Consider the following 20,101-nt stretch of genomic DNA (forward strand, 5'->3'; position numbering starts at 1 on the left):
TACGATTACTAAATGATTGCAGAAATTTTTATTTTTACATATATTTTTTGAGACAGAATCTTGCTCTGTTGCCCAGACTGGAATACAGTGGTGTAGTCTCAGCTCACTGCAGCCTTAATCTCTCTGGTTCAAGAAATCCTCCAGATTCAGCCTCCTGAGTAGCTGGGACTATAGGCGTACGTCATCACACCCGGCTAATTTTTGTATTTTTAGTAGAGACAGACTTTCACTGTGTGGCCTAGCTGGTCTTGAACTGAGCTCAAGTGATCCACCTGCCTTAGCCTGAAAATACTGAGATTGCAGGCATGAGCCATCGCACCCAGACAGCTGAGGTTTTTATTTTGCAATTGTGTCTGTAGTGTGTAGAACAATACTATGGTGGTGGGTTCCCAGGGTGTGCGTGGCACTCGGCAGTGGGGGAGGTGTGTGGAGCAGGTTTTCCCTAGGAGCAAGCCCAGGTGTGTGTGTGGAGTGTGCCTCGCGGCTGTCACGACTGCGCAGCTTCTTCTGGAGACAGCTAACAGAGCGGATCAAGATACAACGCTGATCACAACAGGATGTTCCCTCATTTCTTTTTGCAGCATAATGAGTGAAGTTTTTTTTCTCCGACGTTTCTCAACAAGTTTAACAACTCTTAACAACTTAACAAGCCTGTGGTTCCAAAATATCACAACTTTGAGGTTAAGTGGCGACAGCTGATGAAGCAGCAAAGTGGTGGTTGGGTGGATTTCAGGGAGACAGTTGAGGCTGGCCTGGGTCCGTGGCCTCATGCTTTCTGACACTGCTGTGCTATTGCCAGTGCTGAGGGTCCCTCTGCGATGCTGAAGGTGTTCACGCCTCGTGCAGGGCTCCTCTGCAGTGGCGCTGGGAGAACTGTAAAGGCTCCAGGGAGAAAGGGATTGCTTTGACAGAAGTGGGTGTTCTTATGTGTGTTCTCTCCTTCAGCTCTACACAGGGTGTGGTTGAAGAAATATTGATTCGTTCTCCTGATTCCAAATTTAAAATGTCTAGGTGGAAAAATATGTATATTTAAGATATGTTTATTTAAAGTATATTTTTAATTTTAAAGATATGTTCATATGTCTTTTTTGCTATTGCTGTTCTTGACCAGTTTTTTATGCTTTATTGTCAGTGGGTGTGGCCTGTAAAGATTTCTGCCATATATGTAATATACCATGTAATATACATGTAATATATATGTAATACACATATAACCATGCTATATGTAAATATTTTACTATTGTTCTTTTTAGTTTTTCATAGTTAAAAAAAATTTTTGGCCAGGCACAGTGGCTCACACCTGTAATCCCAGTACTTTTGGGAAGCAGAGGCAGGTGGATCACAAGGTCAGGAGGTCGAGACCATACTGGCTAACACCGTGAAACCCCGTCTCTACTAAAAGTACAAAAAATTAGCCGGGTGTGGTGGCACGTACCTATAGTCCCAGCTACTTGGGAGGCTGAGGGAGGAGAATCTCTTGAATCCAGGAGGTGGAGGTTGCAGTGGGCTGAGATCATACTACTGCACTCACTCCGGGCTAGGTGACAGAGGGAGACTGCATCTCAAAAAAAAAAATCTTCATCTGGTGGAATTCATCAATATTTTCTTTGTTCACTGTCTTCATTAGACATTGATGTGTATAGAATGACATGTTAACTGCTCAATGATAATAGACAATGATTATTGTCATAATAATAAAAATCATTTCAGAGGGCCTCATTTTACTTGCAAAACATGGGCTTTCGGAAGGAGCACAATGAAGTGGATACCTCCCTAGAGTGTAATCTATGAGTATGTACTGGCAGGAGAAAAAGAGGAAGAAGAGAGGGACAGTTTCCTTCCTCTGTCAAGTCATGACAGCTGTCTCAGAGCACAACCCACACTTAACATGGATGCAGAAAATGGCTTTCTTAGGCTATCTTTCAAAGAAAATCCCCCTGGCTGGTGGTATCATCTGCTCTGCCAGTGATGCCCATAAAATGATTCCAAGGCACTACATTGCTCTTAAGTCTGTCAACTACCAAAGAGTTATGTTTGGTTTATGTTTCAGTATTAGTCACACTAGGCTCTGAGCTACTCGAAGGCATATAACCCCAGGTTCTGGAACCTTGTAATATGCAGATGCAAATACTTGCTAGATGAACATTTGAAAAAAATATGTTTTAACAGTTTTCGAGTATTTTGGCACTTGTTTTGAAATGTATGGAGTGGAAAGAAGTAGGGTGTTTGCATTCTAGTCCAGGTCCAAGCACCAAGGGGTTGACTAATCTTAGGTAACTGATTTTTTTTGTGTGTGTGCCTCAGTTTCCTCATTTGTTAAAAGGGCATTAGGCAAAATGATCTCAGAGGTACTTTTCAGTGAGAATTCTATGATTATAGATTATAAATTAAATGTCCAGTTAATTGGGTTATCCTGTATTTTTAAAACTGTTTAAAAAGAGAATAGATTATAAAGAAACCATCAACCTTTTTATAGCTTCAAAGGTATTGCTTTAATTTGGATTTACTGTTCTCATGATTTTTCAATACAATGCACTTTACAATATAATAGAATTCATATTACAAATATAAGTACATTGAAATCAATGTTGGACGATTAAGAACGAGAAGACAAAATAGGCTTTCTATCTAGAGCTGTGCTTGCTGTCCACTATGGCAGTGAAATGTGGCTAGTCTGAATTAAGATGAGCTATAAGTGCTAAATACTAATTGGATTTTGAAGGTTATGGAAAAGAATCTCATTAGTGATTTGATATTGATTTACATATTGAAATAATTATGTCTAAATATATCTTAAAAATTAATTTTTCCTGCTGTTCTTTATAAAATGTGGCTACCAAAAATTACAATTACAGATGTAGGTCATATGTGTTTCTGTTACTATACATTCATCACATAAGGAGACATTTCCATCAACCACTGTGGTCCCCTAAAATGATAATGGAGCTGAAAAATTCCTAATACCTACTGATGTGGTAGCCAACCAACACATTACCTTTTCTGTGTTTAGATACACACGTATCATGATGCTACAACTGCCTACAGTATTCAGTAGAAAATACACTGTATCAGGTGTGTAGCACAGGTGTGTAGTAGCTTTGTGTAACTACTCTAATGTGTGCACAAGAAGGAAATCGTGATAATGTCGCTGCTCGTACTGCCTTGCCCTGCCTTGTCCTTTTCTGGCCCGAGGCCCCAGTACTGCACAGTACAAGAGATTCCAGGCACCGGGGATACTGCCAGATGCTTTCACCATCCCCGCCGGCGGCGCTGCCACCTCCGCGGTCCCGCTGAGGGCCCGGGCCCAGGGAGGGCAGGCGGCAGGGCAGCCACGGCGCGCCACCACGAATCCCGCTAGCCGGGGAGGTCGGGCCGGACCACGGGGGCCGTACGAGGGCTGGGTCCTAAGGGCCGGAGGCGAGGTAGGCCCGCGACCTGCAGTCGGCCCGCGACCCGGAGGCGGGCTGGGGGGCGCTGCCCAGAGACCAGACCCTCCCCTAGGCCGCGTATCCACCTGGGAGCGGCCAGGGGCGGGGACCGAACCCGAGGGCGCCGAGGGCGGGATCGGACTCGGCTTGGGCGTGAGATGGCGGCGGCAGCTGTGAGCGGCGCCAAGCGGAGCCTGCGGAACGAGCTGAAGCAGCGTCTGCGGGCGATGAGCGCCGAGGAGCGGCTACGCCAGTCCCGCGTACTTACCCAGAAGGTGCGAGACCGCCTGCAGCGGAAGCCGAGGCGGTCAGAACCCCTGAAGGCCTGGCGGCCGGCGCTTGCGGATCCATGCGGGCTCCGCGCAGGCGCTGGGCTAGGCGCCCCGGCGCGCGCACGTCCCCCTCCAGGCGCGCCCACGTCCCCCCCCCGGCGCGCGCACGTGCCCTCGTTCTGGTCCAGATGCTCTCGGGAACTATGGCGGGGAGAGGGGCCGGAGATGAGAGTTGTGGGGCTGAAGAGGGACAGGGCGGCGGTGGTTGACCGATTTCTCTCTGGGAGGAGAGTTCGTTTGCATGAGTGGCATCTGTGCTGCTTGAAAACTCCTCAGTGGGGATGACGGTACTGTGGTGAGAGCAGGGTGAGAACAGAAGTTTGTGGTAGAGGAGATGGGTGAACATCTGAGCGCCAGGTGAGTCCTAAAGATAAAGAGCCACGAATAAGACTCCAGTTATATCAGTAAGTGACCAGAGAAAGATGCAGGTGCTTCAAACGAGGGAGCACTCAAACAGGTGTGGAGATGCCAAAGGGTAGAACTCAGATATTGACTGCACTCCGTTAAGTATACGGAGGGCTAAGGCTGTGTCTCCTGAGCTCCAGGGCCTCAGCATTAAATGCTTTTTCTTGAGTGAATGAAAGGAAGACGTGTCTGTCATACCCAGGCATCCCAAGAACGTAGGAAGCAGAAGACAGAAATTTGAGGAGTAACTGAGGGTCCCTGTTTGTTGGTTAGCAGACCTTGGTTTTATGACTTTCACTGACTCCACTGCTATGTATTTTCAGTCTATGTAATGGCAGGTTTTTTTTTTTTTGTCAGTAAAACGGCAGTCATATCCTGTCGTGAAGGCATGTTCTAAACTAAAGAGTTTTGGGGGACTCATTTTTGTTAGACACAAGGGGAAGAAAAACTTAATGTCCCCTGAATAAGTACATATTTGTAATTCTTTTGTAAGTCAGATTGATGATCTGTCTTCCCAACATCATGTCTCAGAGATACTGGTGGATATTTGGAGACTTGATGTTCCTTGGAATTAGTTTTACCATCAGGCGTTCTTAATTACCCTTCACTGTTCCATTATCCATTATTTACTTAAATTCAAGGTACCCATGGGTTAAAGCAGTAAAGCAAATATGCTCATTTCACCCATCTCTTCATGTATGTAGGTGTGCATGAGGGAATCTAATTTGGTCTTTCAAACAGAAATATTTTAACTATTATGAGGAAGCACTGCTAGGTGTTTTAGTAGACATAAAAGATATAGACTCTTGTCCTTACTATGTAGTTGTTTAAAATTTAGCTAATTCATTCACATATGTTGAACACCTATGTAGTGCACACTTGGCCATGCACTGGGTTGCGGAGATGAAAAAGATAGGATTCTTGCTCTAAAGGAGCAGAGAGCCTAGGAGAGGAAACAGACATGAAGAAAGAATTGCACTGAAGCCAGATATATGATAAAGGTAAACACCAATGTTGTAATATTGTGGAAACATAGCCTTGGGGAGGGGGAATTGGAAAGCTTTCTTTTTTTTTTTTTTTTTGAGATGGAGTCTTGCTGTTGTTGCCCAGGCTGGAGTGCAGTGGCATGATCTTGGCTTACTGCAGCCTCCTCTCCCGCCCCCGCCCCCGCCCCCCCCCCCCCCCCCGGGTTCAAGCGATTCTCCTGCTTCAGCCTCCCCAGTAGCTGGGATTACAGACGTCCCCCACCACGCCCAGCTAATTTTTTTTTTTGGTCTCTTTAGTGGAGATGGAGTTTCAATATGTTGGCCAGTCTGGTCTCAAACTCCTGATTTAGTGATCTGCCTGCCTTGGCCTCCCAAAGTGCTGGGATTACAGGTGTGAGCTACTGCGCCCAACTTGAACTTTAATATTTTCTATTCTATTTCATTTAAAAATTCTGATTGTAGCCCACTGTTGATTTCATGACTAACCAATGGATCATTGCTGGAAACATCAGTGTACTGTGTAGTGTTTTGCCATAGTGAATGCTCAATAAAGGTGTTAAATTATGTTTTTCATTTAGAAAAGCATATTTATTCTTATTGGCACTGCACCTTTTTATAATTCAGAAATTTGTCAGAGAAGTAATTTATATGGTAAAGAAATTCAGCTTTATGTCATATCTTGAGTCCATAACTAAGATGAGAAAATTAGTGCCCTTTTACTCACTATGTTTTCTACTCCCTTTGTCAGTTTCTGACATCTATATTGTTATGTTGTCAAGTTTTGTAATATTTAAACTTTGTTCTGTAACTATGAGTCTACTGAGCAGTATTTGTGACCGATTTCCAAACTTGAGATTTCAGGAAATAGTATTTACAGTAAACAGTATTTACAAAAATATGTAGAGCACTGAATTATTCTTTGTATTTTTGTTCTACAGATGGTATTCATCATAGAACCAAGTTGTATGATTAAATATGTAAGAAAAGACTTATAACTTTATGTCACTAGATATGTGTAGCTCGGAAGGTAATGTTCCAAGTGTCAGTACCAAAGCTTTTCTTTTCCCCCCCATAATTGCTCAAAACCATTCTCTATTTTGCTTTGTTCTCATTTGGAGTATATGTCTAATTTAGTTCTGTATTTCTCCAGGAGCTTCTGATTGCCTTTATTTTTCCGTTTTTGACAAGTCAAGAATATGCGTTTATCTTATCAATCAATTCTTTTTCATTGTCTGTTAAAATAAATCCACTTTCTTTTTGAAAACACTCCAGCCTCTTGCTTTTTGTGGTCTGATTGCCCCTGGCCCATTGCACAGCCATTGCCCTGGGGTTCCTCCTCACTCCACTTCTGAGTTAGGGCTGCTTTTTGAGTCTAGCATCTTTGTCTTTCCTGCATTCTTTTCCCTTCATCTTTTTAGAGCGTATCTTCAGATAATTTTTTTTGAGGACGTATCTATGGGGGTGGTAAACTTTTAAATATACATTAGGAAATGTTTTACCCTTATACTTGATTGATAGTTTGAATTTCAAATTTAAAATTATTTTCCTTGTTCTGCTCAGCCCCCATGGCCCCTTGGCCCCTATTCAGTATGGAGACTAGTATTTATCTTCTTCTTTTTTTTTTTTTTTTTGAGTTGGAGTTTCACTCTTGTTGCCCAGGTTGGAGTGCAGTGGCGTGATCTCGGCTCAACATCTGCCTCCTGGGTTCAGGTGGTTCTTCTGCCTCAGCCTCTCAAGTAGCTGGGACTATAAGCATGTACCACTGTGCCCGGCTAATTTTGTATTTTTACTAGAGATGGGGTTTCACCACGTTGGTCAGGCTGGTCTCAAACTCCTGACCTCACGTGATCTACCCGCCTTGGCCTTCCAAAGTGCTGGGATTACAGGCATGAGCCAAGTGTATCTCCTTTGATTATTTTTTTTCCTTTGTGTCTTTCTGGAACTCTCGTTGATCAGATAATAAAAGTCATAGATTGATCTTCTCTGGTTCTTAACATTTTTTTCATTTTTCCTATTTTTGCCTTTCCCCCCCTACTCCAAGGCTTTCTCCTAAGTTGTTTTAATTTTGCTAATCACAATTGTAGTTCCCAGTGATTATTTCATAATTCTCTGATTGCTTCCTCCCCAGAGCAGTCTATTGTTTTAGAAATGCCTGTAATCCCAGCACTTTGGGAGGCTGAGGAGGGCAGACCATCTGAGGTCAGGAGTTCGAGACCAGCCTGACCAACATGGAGAAACCCTGTCTTTACTAAAAATACAAAATTAGCCAGGTGTTGTGGTGCATGCCTGTAATCCCAGCTATTTGGGAGGCTGAGGCAGGAGAATCGCTTGAACCTGGGAGGCAGAGGTTGCAGTGAGCTGAGATCATCCTGGGCAATAAGAGTGAAACTTCATACCAAAAAAAAAATAAAATAAAATAAAGAAATGCAATTTTCTTCTTGAGTTTGTCTGAGAAAACGAATTAGAATTTCAAAAAATTATCTGTCATCTTTGTCCATTTTTTTCTTCCCTTCTTGTTTTTTTTTCCCATCCATTTTGTATTTTTGCTTTTCAGAATGTTTGATGATCTTTTATTATCTGTACATATTTGTGAATGAAAGTATCATAGCTAATGGGGATTTCCTCTGCCTTTTATGGTTTGCTTTGGGATTCCAAGGGAGGAATGGATTCTGCCTATCCTGCATCCTTCTTCTCTGAGTGTTGTGATCTGCTGCTGTTTTGTCAGTAAAATACTGTCCCATCCACTCATTGTCTTAAAGAAAGTAGTCAGGTCTTTGTTCTCTTATTCTCAGTGCTGTAATGGTTTTTCTTTTTTGTGTTTCTTTACCATCCTATAAATGGGATTTGAGGGAGGAAGATAAGTGTGTGCACAGTCTCACACTGAGTGTTAACTGATATTTATTACTGCTTATTAAATCTTGATCTTCTGTATTCTGCTGTCAAGAGAGCAAAAAGGATACCTAACTTTCTCATATAGTACTTGGATGCCAATAGCCCCAGGCCTGCCCAAGTCTGGGTTTCACATTTCCTTTCTTTGCCTGTTTCAGGCCTCAAAACAATTTTGTAACTTTTCAGAGTGTGAGAGTTAACTTTCTTCCTTGGTTTAGTTTGATGTGCTCTATCTACTTAATTTCTGTTTCCTTTTTTATTAGTAATAACTTGACTTTCTGTTCCTGTATCTTTCTGCCATTCATACTTTTAAGCTACTTTTATGGCTTAAAAATATATAATAATAACAAAAGTTCTAAGAAGTCCTATAAAGAATAAAAGTATTCTTTTCTTTTTAGTTTGGAGAACAGGGAAGAACAGAAAAGGAAAGGAAAAAAAGAGCTGGCCAGTCATAGTGGCTCACACCTGTAATCCCAGCACTTTGGGAGGCCCAGGTGGGTGGATCACTTGAGCTCAGGAGTTCGAGACCAGCCTGAGTTACATGGTGAAACGCTGTCTCCACAAAAAATACAAAAAATCAGCCGGACATGGTGGCATGTGCCTGTGGTCCCAGCTACTCCGGAGGCTGAGTTGAGAGGATCACCTGAGCCCAAGAGATAGAAGTTGCAGATTGCAGTACTACACTCCAGCTTGAGCAAAAGAGGGATACCCTGTCTTTAAAAAGAAAAAAGAAAAAAAAAAAATGAAAAAAGAGAAAAAGAGGGCTAAGGGCTAACTTCTGAGTCTGGATAAGTTCCTGAGAGTGTTGACATTTCTATGATGAGCAAAGCTCAGTTCCCTTCTCCTGCCTGATAAATGATTCAGCTGAATATGGTTTCTTTCATCAGGATCTGCCCCCACCCCATAATTGTGAATATTTTAATATTCAATTGAACAGATGAATTTTAGGAAATGGGATGGGGTTGGTAGAGCTAAGAGAGAATTGTAAGACATGGTCTCTGCCTCAGAGAGCTCAGTGCATGGACCGGTTAGGGATACCACATTTAGGGCACATGAAACAATTCATGATCCATTCATGACAGTACATCATTATTAAGTTATATATTAACTCTAAAGGTAGTGAAGTGTTCTGCAGAAGTTAGGAAAAGTTAGGGCTTGCACTGGGCTTTAAATGGGTTGGATTTGGGAGGAGAGAGAAGCCTGACAATCCAAGGAGTGGAGGAGCTTATGGGAGCCAAGGTTCAGAGAGAAAGCAGACTGTCGGGGAAGCATGTGAAATGACCAAAGACTACTGAAATGGGTAGGCGGGAATCAAGCCTGGAATTCTCTAGAAAGACAGCTTGTCTCCATAGTGACCTTTTAATGAGTTTTCACACCTACCCGAGTGGGTGTGCCAGGAAGCGATAAAAGGAGCAGGTAAGTGCTGGGTCCCAAACTAAAAGCCCTTAGGATGCATCACTGTCTGACCCGCTGTATCACTCTGCCCTTTTTTTTTTTCTTTATAACATTTAAAGAAATTGTAGAAGGCTGAGAGAGAAAGGAGGAACCGTTAAGGGGAGTTGCTAAATTTAGTCTTGGAAAATATAATTGCCATAATTTCCCATTTAGGTGATTGCCCACAGTCAGTATCAAAAGGCCAAAAGAATTTCCATCTTTCTGAGCATGCAAGATGAAATTGAGACGGAAGAGATCATCAAGGACATTTTCCGGCGAGGCAAAATCTGCTTCATCCCTCGGTACCAGTTCCAGAGCAGTCACATGGATATGGTGAGAATAGAATCACCAGAGGAGATTTCTTCACTTCCCAAAACGTCCTGGAATATTCCTCAGCCTGGTGAGGGTGACATTCGGGAGGAGGCCTTGTCCACAGGTGAGTATTATGGTGTTAGGATATTGTTAGATTCTGACTGGTCATTAGAGCTCAGATCCACCTGTCATGTGTGGGTCACTGGAAGCCACTTTTCCGGTGGGGATTAATTTGTATTTTGCCTATGTTCCAAGACACCTGTATTACCTTGTTTAGGATGTGATGCCTTTTGAAATAGTTTCAGAAGGAATGGTACCAGCTCCTCTTTGTGCATCTGGTAGAATTCAGCTGTGAACCTGTGTGGCCCTGGGCTTTTTTTTGGTTGGTAGGCTATTAATTGCTGCCTCAACTTCAGCCCTTGTTAATCGTCTGTTCAAGGGTTCAACTTCTTCCTGGTTTAGGCTTGGGAGGGTGCAAGTGTCCAGGAATTTATCCATTTCTTCCAAGTTTACTGGTTTATGTGCATAAAGTTGTTTGTAGTAATCTCTGATGGTAGTTTGTATTTCTGTGGAATCGCTGATATCCCCTTTTTCATTTTTTATTGCATCTATTTGATTCTTTGCTCTTTTCTTTTTTATTAATCTGGCTAGTGGTCTATTTTGTTGATCTTTTCAAAAAACCAGCTCTTGGATTTATTGATTTTTTTTTTTGAAGGGTTTTTTGTGTCTCTATCTCTTTCAGTTCTGCTCTGATCTTAGTTATTTCTTGTCTTCTGTTAGCTTTTGAGTTTTTTTGATTTTGCTTCTCTAGCTCTTTCAATTTTGATGATAGGGTGTCAATTTTAGATCTTTTCTTGCTTCTCTGGTGGGCAATTTATTGCTATAAATTTCCCTCTGGACACGGTTATAAATGTGTCCCAGAGATTCTGGTATGTTGTATCTTTGTTCTCGTTGGTTTTGAAGAACATCTTTATTTCTGCCTTCATTTCATTGTCTATCCAGTCAACATTCAGGAGCCAGTGGGTCATTCTCCATGAAGTTGTGTGATTCTGAGTTAGTTTCTTGATTCTGAGTTCTAATTTGATTTCCCTGAAGTCTGAGAGTGTTTGTTACGATTTCCGTTCTTTTGCATTTGCTGAGGAGCGATTTATTTCCAATTATGTGGTCAGTTTTAGAGTAGTTGTGATGTGGTACCGAGAAGAATGTATATTCTGTGGATTTGGGATGGAGATTTCTGTAGATGTCTGTTAGGTCTGCTTGGTCCTGATCTGAGTTCAAGTCCTGGATATCTTTGTTAATCTTCTTTCTCATTGATCTGTCTAATACTGACAGTGGAGTATTAAAGTCTCCCACTATAATTGTGTAGGAGTCTCAGTCTCTTTGTAGGTCATCAAGAACTGCTTTATGTATCTAGGTGCTCCTGTATTTGGGTGTGTGTATATTTAGGATCTTTAGCTCTTCTTGATGCATTGATCCTTTTACCATTATGTAATGCCCTTCTTTGTCTCTTTTGATCATTGTTGGTTTAAAGTCCATTTTATCAGAGACTGGGATTACAACTGCTGCTTTTCTTTGCCCTCCATTTGCTTGGTAAATCTTCCTCCAACCCTTTATTTTGAGTCTCTGTGTGTCCTTGCCCATGAGATGGGTTTCCTGAATACAGCACACCGATGGGTCTTGACTTTTTATCCAATTTGCCATTCTGTGTCTTTTGATTGGGGCATTTAGGCCATTTACATTTAAGGTTAATATTGTTATGTGTGAATTTGATCCTGCCGTTTTGATGCTAGCTGGATGTTTTGCCTGTTAGTTGACACATTTTCTTTATATTAAGTAAGGTGAGAAATGTAGTGTTGCAGTGAGATTCATGGCTTCATAAATAAACTCATTTTTCTGTTACTAAGGAGGAAAAGGAGAATGATGTCCAGGTGGGCAACCAGCAGCCTCTGCTGCACTCAGCTAAATGCAGGTTGTGGTTCAGTTGTTGTCGTGGCCTGAGCTGAGGCTGGAGGTCCACATTGTGAAGGGTATTGCATGCCACACACCTGGGATTTGAACTTTATTCTGTAGGTGCTGGGAGTTAGTTATCAAAAGACTTTAAGAGTAGTGACATGACCAGTTCTATGTTTTGGAAAGGTTCTTCTGCTAGCAATAAGGAGAACAGGCGGGGCGAGATGAAGGCCAAAGAGACTAGGAGTGAGCTGTCCATTGGGAATCTGATGGCTTCAAATGGATGAGAAATGATGACCACTTTCAGAAACTGAGAGGATGGAACAAGTTCTGACACATGCAGAATGTAGAGTCTCCAGGCCTTGGTGACTGGCCACTTGAGGCTGTTGAAGGACAGTCTGGCTTTGCCATTTGCATGTGATGCTCTTAACCCAGGCAAAGAATGCAGGAGAGAGAGCAGATGGGGGGAGTTGGGGTATAGATTGTGAATCCCATTTGAGGTGGCTCTGGGGTCTCCCAGAAATGTTGGTAGATGGCTAGTTGGATGTATAGATCTGGCGGTCAGGACATAGGCGATACTGATTCAGGATTCGTCAGAGTGTGGTCTTTGGGTGAGCCCTGAGATTACAAACAGGGAGCTTAGTGGCTAGGGGATGAGGCCATGCCAAATGTGGACAGGCAAAGATCAATTTGCCTTTTTCTAGATGAGGATTTCTAGGTGAAGTGTTTTTGAAACTATTTTGTAGCCTAGTATAATTTATAAAAGTAGAGAGAAACTATAAATATAAATTTGGAAAGGGTTAGCTAAAAGAAGAAAACAGCGGAATCTTTAAATATATAGAAATGGATATTAATTTGCTAGAATTAAGAGACTACAGGTAAAGAGAGGGTTTTTTTTGTACCTCTTTTTGCTGTAGAAAGGGCAGGATAAAATGATAAAGGGATGCTGGAATAAGGAATGGTAACTTTAGGCAAGATGGTCTTTTGTGAGGGCTGATACAATCAATGAGAGTAGGACATTAGAATATAAGGACTGTCCTGCCACTCACCCATCAGCATTTTCAGTTTCCCCTTCCAAGAGTAGTAACTTTGTATTTTTAGCTGTATGTTCAGTTAGTGATAAACTGTAAATAAAAGCAGATTTAATTGGTTGCCTCCAAGTATGACTTGCCTCTCTCATGTAAGTTTAACAAATAAAATATGAGGGAAAGGTTGATGTTACTTATAGTTAAGTTTTTTTGGTGGTGAGAAGGAAGCATATCTGTACAAGCTGCCAAATCTTTAAGATAACGATATAATCTTTGAATGACCAAGCAGGAATATGAGAGGATTGATACACAGCTACTTAGGCCAACCCAAGTTAACTGTACTTCATCTTAGTCTATGTTGGTGTTAAAAACAATGAAAAGGAAGAAAAAAACCTAAACAGTAGAGCAACGATTCATTCATTCATCAAAGTAGTTATATGCCAGTGTAACTAATTACATGGTCAATAACTTAAATGGTTTAGAAGGGTATAAAAGAAAAAGTCCCACCTCTCTTTTTCCCAGCCTATTCCCCAGATGTGACCAGTGTTAACATACTGTGTATCCTTCTAGACGTATATATTTGTATCCTTTTAAAAAATATTTAAAAAAAAATTAAAAAAAATTTTTTTTTGATGCTACCATGCAACAAAACCTTTATTAACATTTTGAACAGGTTCAGCTATTACTGAAACTTGTAACTTCTAAACTTAAGTTGGGGCAAATGGCTATAGTGCAGCGTATTGCCATCACTGGGCGCTGCGAATGCAAGACTGAAGAATTAACAGCCACCCCTCAGACGCAGGACCAGGTGCAGGGTCGACTCTTTCCGGATGTTGTAATCAGAAAGAGTGCGGCCGTCTTCCAGCTGCTTGCCTGCAAAGATGAGCCTCTGCTGGTCGGGGGGGATTCCTTCCTTATGCTGGATCTTGGCCTTCACATTTTCGATGGTGTCACTGGGCTCCACTTCCAGGGTGATACTGCAGTTCTGGAACCTCTCCTCCTTAAGTGGTTGATCACCTTCATTAACTGTCTTTAAGAAACTGCCTTTGCACTGACACTGACAATATAAATTATTTTAAGCATAAACTTTCCTAATAATTTGTTAGAGCTACTAATGGCAAAATTTATGTCTTCAGTGTGGTCATAACATAGGTCTTTGGTGAAGGGGTGGTGAGAAGATAAGGTATTTACTTTGTAGTAGTTCAATGATTCTGAGGACAATTAGAAACAGACTGTGAAATTCAAGTACACTGTAATCAACAGACAACTATTGGAAATATGGCATATGTTGACAAAAAATAACTCTTAACTAGGGAAATCAAAGATATAAGTCATGTTTACAAAAAATAGCAATCGTGATGAATCTTGCTTCAAGAAAACATGAAAAAAGTATATTACTCCATTATATTATAAACTAACAAATTTTTCCTATTTTGAAATACATGTAAACTTGCTGGGCTGATTCTGAAGTCGTACTGTATCCTTTGGTGTATACTTATATTGTCAAATGCTTATTTGTCAAAGTGATGATTCTGGATACCTTTGATCAAATACAGAAACCTCAAAACATGGTAAATGCAAAGCAGTTTACATTGTAAATCATGATGAATGTCTGCCCCAGCACAGCCATCCCATCCACACACCCAGACTCCAGATTCTGATCTGCTAATATTTTGACTAAAGTGACATTTCAACAAGTGGATTTTTCACAAATAACGTGTTTTAAGTAATAGCCTTCTGCAATAACAGGTTCTTCTAAGCAGAAAACCACCTGGCTTGATCTAGAAAGTTTTACACTTCTTTTCCACATACTTAGCCAGTTAAGCACAGATTTCCTCTTACATATGGAAGGAGACTATATTACATACCTTAAGTATTTGCTACTCTTTTACAAAGATACCACTAGAATTTTTTCAGTTTGTCTTGGCAAAAATTCCTAGATTCTACTTTTTATTGCAAGTTTTAGTAATTTGATCTTGTAACGTCATGAAAAGCGTTAAGTAGAAGCCATCATTAGAGAAATCTAGATTTTAAAATTGAGCAATTTGTTCTCCACCAGATTTCGTTTAGAATTTATTACCAAAGGATCTCATTTTGTTACAGAACACAGGAAATTGTGTTATACTTTATAATGGTGAAACCATGCATTTTCCTTTTCTTTTTCCCATAAGATTTTTTATTATAGTAGTGCCCTGGCTTGTAAACAGTGGACATCACTGAAAGGATGAAATCAAGTAGGCTTGTTTCAAAGAAACTCCTGTGAATCAAAAACTGTGAATATGAAGTACCTCCCAGTACAATGTTCAGTGTTACAGGAGACTCTGAAACAGGGCACCCATTTTTTTTTCCTTCCTCAAATAGTCTTCTTGAAATGTAAGCAAAGAACTGTGATAATGCAATCCAGGTAGCTAATAGTTCAATCACCAACACCCTCTAGTTCAAATACAAAAATCTGGGCAATGCCAATAGAAGACAATCATTTGCAGATCTTGTTGCAGGAAAGTGAGGGCAAAAACAAACTGGTGAAAAATGTTCAAAAGTAGATCTTTTTGATGTTCTTGTTCATAGCCAGCTTTCAGTATTTCTGTATTGTTTATAATTGGGGGAAAATGTCTGTTAAGACTAATTTTCTGAGTGGTTTATGAGTACCATACCAAAGGGAAAGTGATTTTAAGCCCTGGTTTATGCTAGTTCCCTATTGCTCTGGAAGGATAGTAGTATTTCATGGTTTTTGAAAACAACCTATCATTTATGTTGCCTCTTCCAGGGAAGGTTCAACAGTACAAGGAACTCAATCCTACCTGAAATTATTAATGCTTAATAGCTTCTGTTCGATGAATAAAGGTGCTTAATTTAAAAAAAAAACATAATTCTTCAAAGTAAAATTCTGTTGATGCTGAATTTAAACAGTTACTAAAAAATGTGTCAGTTCTCCTGTTGTATTTTACTCAGTTATGAAAGCAAGGCTATTTTGTCAGTTTAGATTTTGTGTCTTTTTCTGTCAGTACGTATGGCTCCCTAAAGTATACTATTAAAAGCATCTTAAATGAACTAATCAAAAAAAAAAATCCAGATAGGATTGGACTTCAGGCTTTGTTCTGCATCCTGCTTTTTCACTTGTTAATAAACCATGGAATTCGTTTCATAGCAACACATAGACTTAGCACAGTGTTTTAAATGGTTACATAGCATGGATGTGCTCTAAGTTATTTAACCAATCTTCTGTTGATAGCTATTTAGGTTGCTTCTGTTTTTTAGATATTTCAAATAGGAATAATGATAATAAAGAACATCCTGATAGAGATGTTTTTACATAGTTATGCAAGTAAGTCCATGGGATCAACTTCTATCCATGAAATGGCTGTGAATTCTAAATTTTTGTAGATGTTTCTGTACTGCTTACCAAAAAAGATTATGCTACCCTACGTACTCATCACCAGCGTATGAGGGTATGTTGAACTTTCCCTGAGTGAATGGCTGAAATAACAAATGAACATGCAGTAATGACTACCAGTTGTGTGGCAGCCCCCATGTGATGCCCTGGAAACAAAAAGATAAATAAGGTGCAGTGGTGTCTGGCCATAGGAGCTCACACTTTGTTGGGGAAGACAGGTGTGTGGAGAAGGAGAATGGATAAGCAGTGGTTAGGCTGAGGTTTTGGTCTCAGGTGGAGTTGAGTTTACTGACTCTGCTGCATACTAGCTGAGTGAACATGAGTAAACCCCTTCACCTAAGCCTCTGATCATTTGAAAATGAGGATAATAATATCTGCTTCACTGCATTGTTTTGAAGATAGGAAATTTACATAAAGCTTTTAGTACAGTGCCACTGCATAGAAGTGCTTGATGATGATGATGATGATGATGAGATGATGACTATTCAACATGAATGAGTGATTTCAATCCTGGTGCTAAGGATCCCATTGGGATGTGCCCAGGGTGCTCTGGGGACCCAGGATGGAGAGTTTTCTTTGCCTGAAGTGCGTGAGAAGGCTTTAGAAGGGCAGTTGTATCTGAGTCAAGTCTTTAATTTTGAATAGTAGTTTGCCATAAGGTTTTATCAGAAGGAAATATACTCCTTTTAATAAGTCTCTCAAAAAACTACACTGTAAAGGAAATGTTAATGTATTGAAAAAAATTATTCTCAGCAGAAATTCGTTTTGGGCATCTTATAACCCTGCTGTGTGAATTTTCAACCTTAGAAGTTACTTAATTTTGTCTTATCAGTGTTTCTGGTTTTGTTTTGAATAACTAATCAAAAGGATAATTCTTTTTTTTTTTTTTGAGATGGAGTTTCATTCATGTTACCCAGGTTGGACTGCAATGGCGCGATCTTGGCTCACCGCAACCTCCGCCTCCTGGGTTCAGGCAATTCTCCTGCCTCAGCCTCCTGAGTAGCTGGGATTACAGGCACGCACCACCATGCCCAGCTAATTTTTTGTATTTTTAGTAGAGACAGGGTTTCACCATGTTGACCAGGATGGTCTCGATCTCTTGACCTCGTGATCCACCCGCCTCGGCCTCCCAAAGTGCTGGGATTACAGGCTTGAGCCACCGTACCTGGCCAGGATAATTCTTAAATTTTAATTTCTCCTTGCTTCTTTTCAAAGTTATAATGGTTAAAATACACTCGTTATGAAAATTTCAAAATATATACTAAGCTTTTAAAAATGTTTTTTAACCCTTTTAATTCATCTTTAGTAAAGTGCTGTTCTTTGTCCCATTTCTTGCTAGGAATTTATCTTTCTTTTGGTATTCATTTATTTTCTTCCAGGTTGGTAACAATTCTATATATATTAAAATATTAACCATTAGTCTGCCATGTATGCTTCGAATTATTTGTATCCATTTTTAAACCTTTTCTTATTTTTTTGTATTTTTGCGGGGAGCATGCAGATGCCTTAAAACATTGTTAGTAAAGTCTTTTAGGATTTTTGCCTTTGGCTTTATTTTTAGGAGGTTTTACTTCAGTTTATACAAATCTTCATTTCATCTTAGTATTTTGTGTTGTTAAATGTTAAAGTCTTAATCCTTTTTGAATTTATATTTGAATCTCTGTATATACAGGGAGAAAATATAAATTTTATAAATAAATGCTAGCCAGGTGTCCAAACACATTTAGTGAATAATCTACCCTTTCCTTGCTGGCTGGGGATTCACCATTTTCACGAACAAAATTCTTATATATGTTTGGGTCTGTATCTGGATGTTTTTGTCTTTTCCATGTATCTGTTTGCCTATTTTGGCACTAGTGTCATGGTCTTTTGATTAATGTAGCTGTATTTTGGCTGTTCAATGGATTTTAATACCTGGTAGCGTGAGTTCTGCCCCATTATTCTAATTTGAAAAATTCAGCTGACTATTCTAAATTTATTTTTAAAGATTAACTTTAAAAGAATTTTGTTAGTTTCTCCTCCAAAATCCCCTTGAGAGCTTGATTGGAATTGTGTTAAATTTGTAGATTAATTTGGGGGAAAGGGATTTCTGTGCAATATTCAGTTCTTCAGGAATATGGTGTGCCTCCCCATTTATTCCAGGACTTTGCCGTGTTCCTTTGTAAGTGCTTTTGCTTCTAGTCATGTTGTTACTGCACAGCTCCTATTCAGGTGTATTGTTAAGTATATTCCAGATCAGTTTATATTTGTTATTCTTGCAAATAGAAATTTGTCCCTTGTGTTGTTAAGCTGGTTATTTTTGTCATATGGGAAAGTGTAGGAGCACAGGTCCGAATTTACAAATGGATACAGAAATTTCTGAAGGAATTTTAAAGTTATTCAAAATTTTCTTAAGTTCAAAAGAAACTTGCATCCTTGATAACATGTTTTCAAAACAAAGTATTCAAGGGTAGGTTTTTAAAGGCTATTTCTTAAAGGGATTGAGAATGGATTCTCAATTTCCAGCAGATGTCAGTGTTTTACGAATTTATTGTTAGTCCACAGAGATGGATTTGTCTGCAGCCTCCCAATTTGTATATCCTTTAGTCGTTTAATTGGCACATTGGGGATTATCTGAATTGGAAAGGATTTGAAGATCATCTAAGCCAGTTTTTCATTTTGTATATAAGAGAACAGGCCTAGGTGAGAAATGATTTGTCTGAAGTCACACAGTCAAAAAGAGGAGGGCTAAAACCCAGGTGTTCTTGTTTCCAAAAGACTTTTCCTCTCGAAAAGATGCCCTTTCATGGCTGATACAATAGGCCACCTCCCTAGTGAGGTTTTCCTGTGTTTAACTCCCTTCTCAAAGAAATCCAGCTTTCTTACTTTATACCCATTACCTTGGAACTTACGTTATTCTACCCCTTATTGCAATTATTTAATTATCTCTTTACAGACAACTGATGAGATGAATTTTTAGCTGACCAGGGTGTCAGTCCTAGAGGGCGCGGACAGTATTTTATCTCTATGTTCTCTGTAGTTCCTTGGACAGGGCCTTCCATAAAATGAGTTATTAGTAGTGACTATTTATTGATTTGATTCCATTAAATTTTGATTGAGGTACCAATCTTTAGAAACGTTTTTCTGCTTTTTTTCCTGTCAAGCTGTTTTAGAAGGTTTTAGGGAGGATTATGGTTTTTCTGTTTGTTTTTGAGATGGAGTCATGTTCTGTCACCCAGGCTGGAGTGCAGTGGTGTGATCTTGGCTCACTGCAACCTCTGCCTCCCAGGTTCAAGCAATTCTCCTGCCTCAGCCTCCTGAGAGTAGCTGGGATTACAGGTGGGTACCATCACGCCAGGCTGATTTTTGTATTTTTGGTAGAGATGGGGTTTCACCATGTTGTTCAGTCTGGTCTCGAACTCCTGACCTCGTGATCTACCTGCCTTGGCCTCCCAAAATGCTGGGATTGTGCGTGGCTAGATTATGGGTTTTTAGAGCAAGTTTCTCCTCCACCAGAAGTTTCTCCTCCACCAGAAAAAGACAACAAGGCTAGTTGCAGTGAAAGAGGCACTTGGAAGTCACTGGAAAAGGACTTTGTATAAAATCCAGGTACTGTTATTCCAAAATAATAGATAACTTTCTCATAGATTTGCTGTCATAGAATTTGTTCTAGATGGCACAAGGCTCTTATTAGCTGGACTATGAGTCCTCTTAGGTGTGCAAGAAGAGAGCAAGCAGGAGAAATACAATGCACCGTGTAATTTTATTTTAGTTAAATGTACTGAACCAGAGAGGTTGCAGGACTTCCAAGTGGTCATTTAACAGCTCAGTAAAAAAAATGGTGAAAGGCAGGCAAAAGTTTCCTTTTTACTAAACTCTAAAGGCTCAGAAATCATGCGGTACAATAATTAATTAAGAATAGTGACTTTGAGAGCTCATCTTTTTTTTTTTTTTTTTTTTTTTT

At 40.1% G+C, this 20,101-nt stretch overlaps 1 protein-coding gene across 3 annotated transcripts in view; it reads left to right on the top strand.

Annotated features, from left to right (window-relative positions):
- Positions 1-3,207: 3,207 nt before the first annotated feature.
- MTHFS (methenyltetrahydrofolate synthetase) overlaps positions 3,208-20,101 on the top strand; it is a 26,966-nt gene continuing 10,072 nt past the window's right edge. Inside the window, exons 1-2 of one of the 3 annotated variants that reach the window (XM_017509204.2) lie at positions 3,208-3,422; positions 9,649-9,910. In XM_017509204.2, the coding sequence (XP_017364693.1) occupies positions 9,703-9,910 (208 nt within the window). In that variant the 5' untranslated portion in view covers positions 3,208-3,422; positions 9,649-9,702. The other 2 variants (XM_017509202.2, XM_017509203.2) reach the window with 2 other exon arrangements.

This window comes from Cebus imitator, unplaced genomic scaffold, assembly GCF_001604975.1.
Source record: "Cebus imitator isolate Cc_AM_T3 unplaced genomic scaffold, Cebus_imitator-1.0 Scaffold410, whole genome shotgun sequence".
NCBI lineage: Eukaryota > Metazoa > Chordata > Mammalia > Primates > Cebidae > Cebus > Cebus imitator.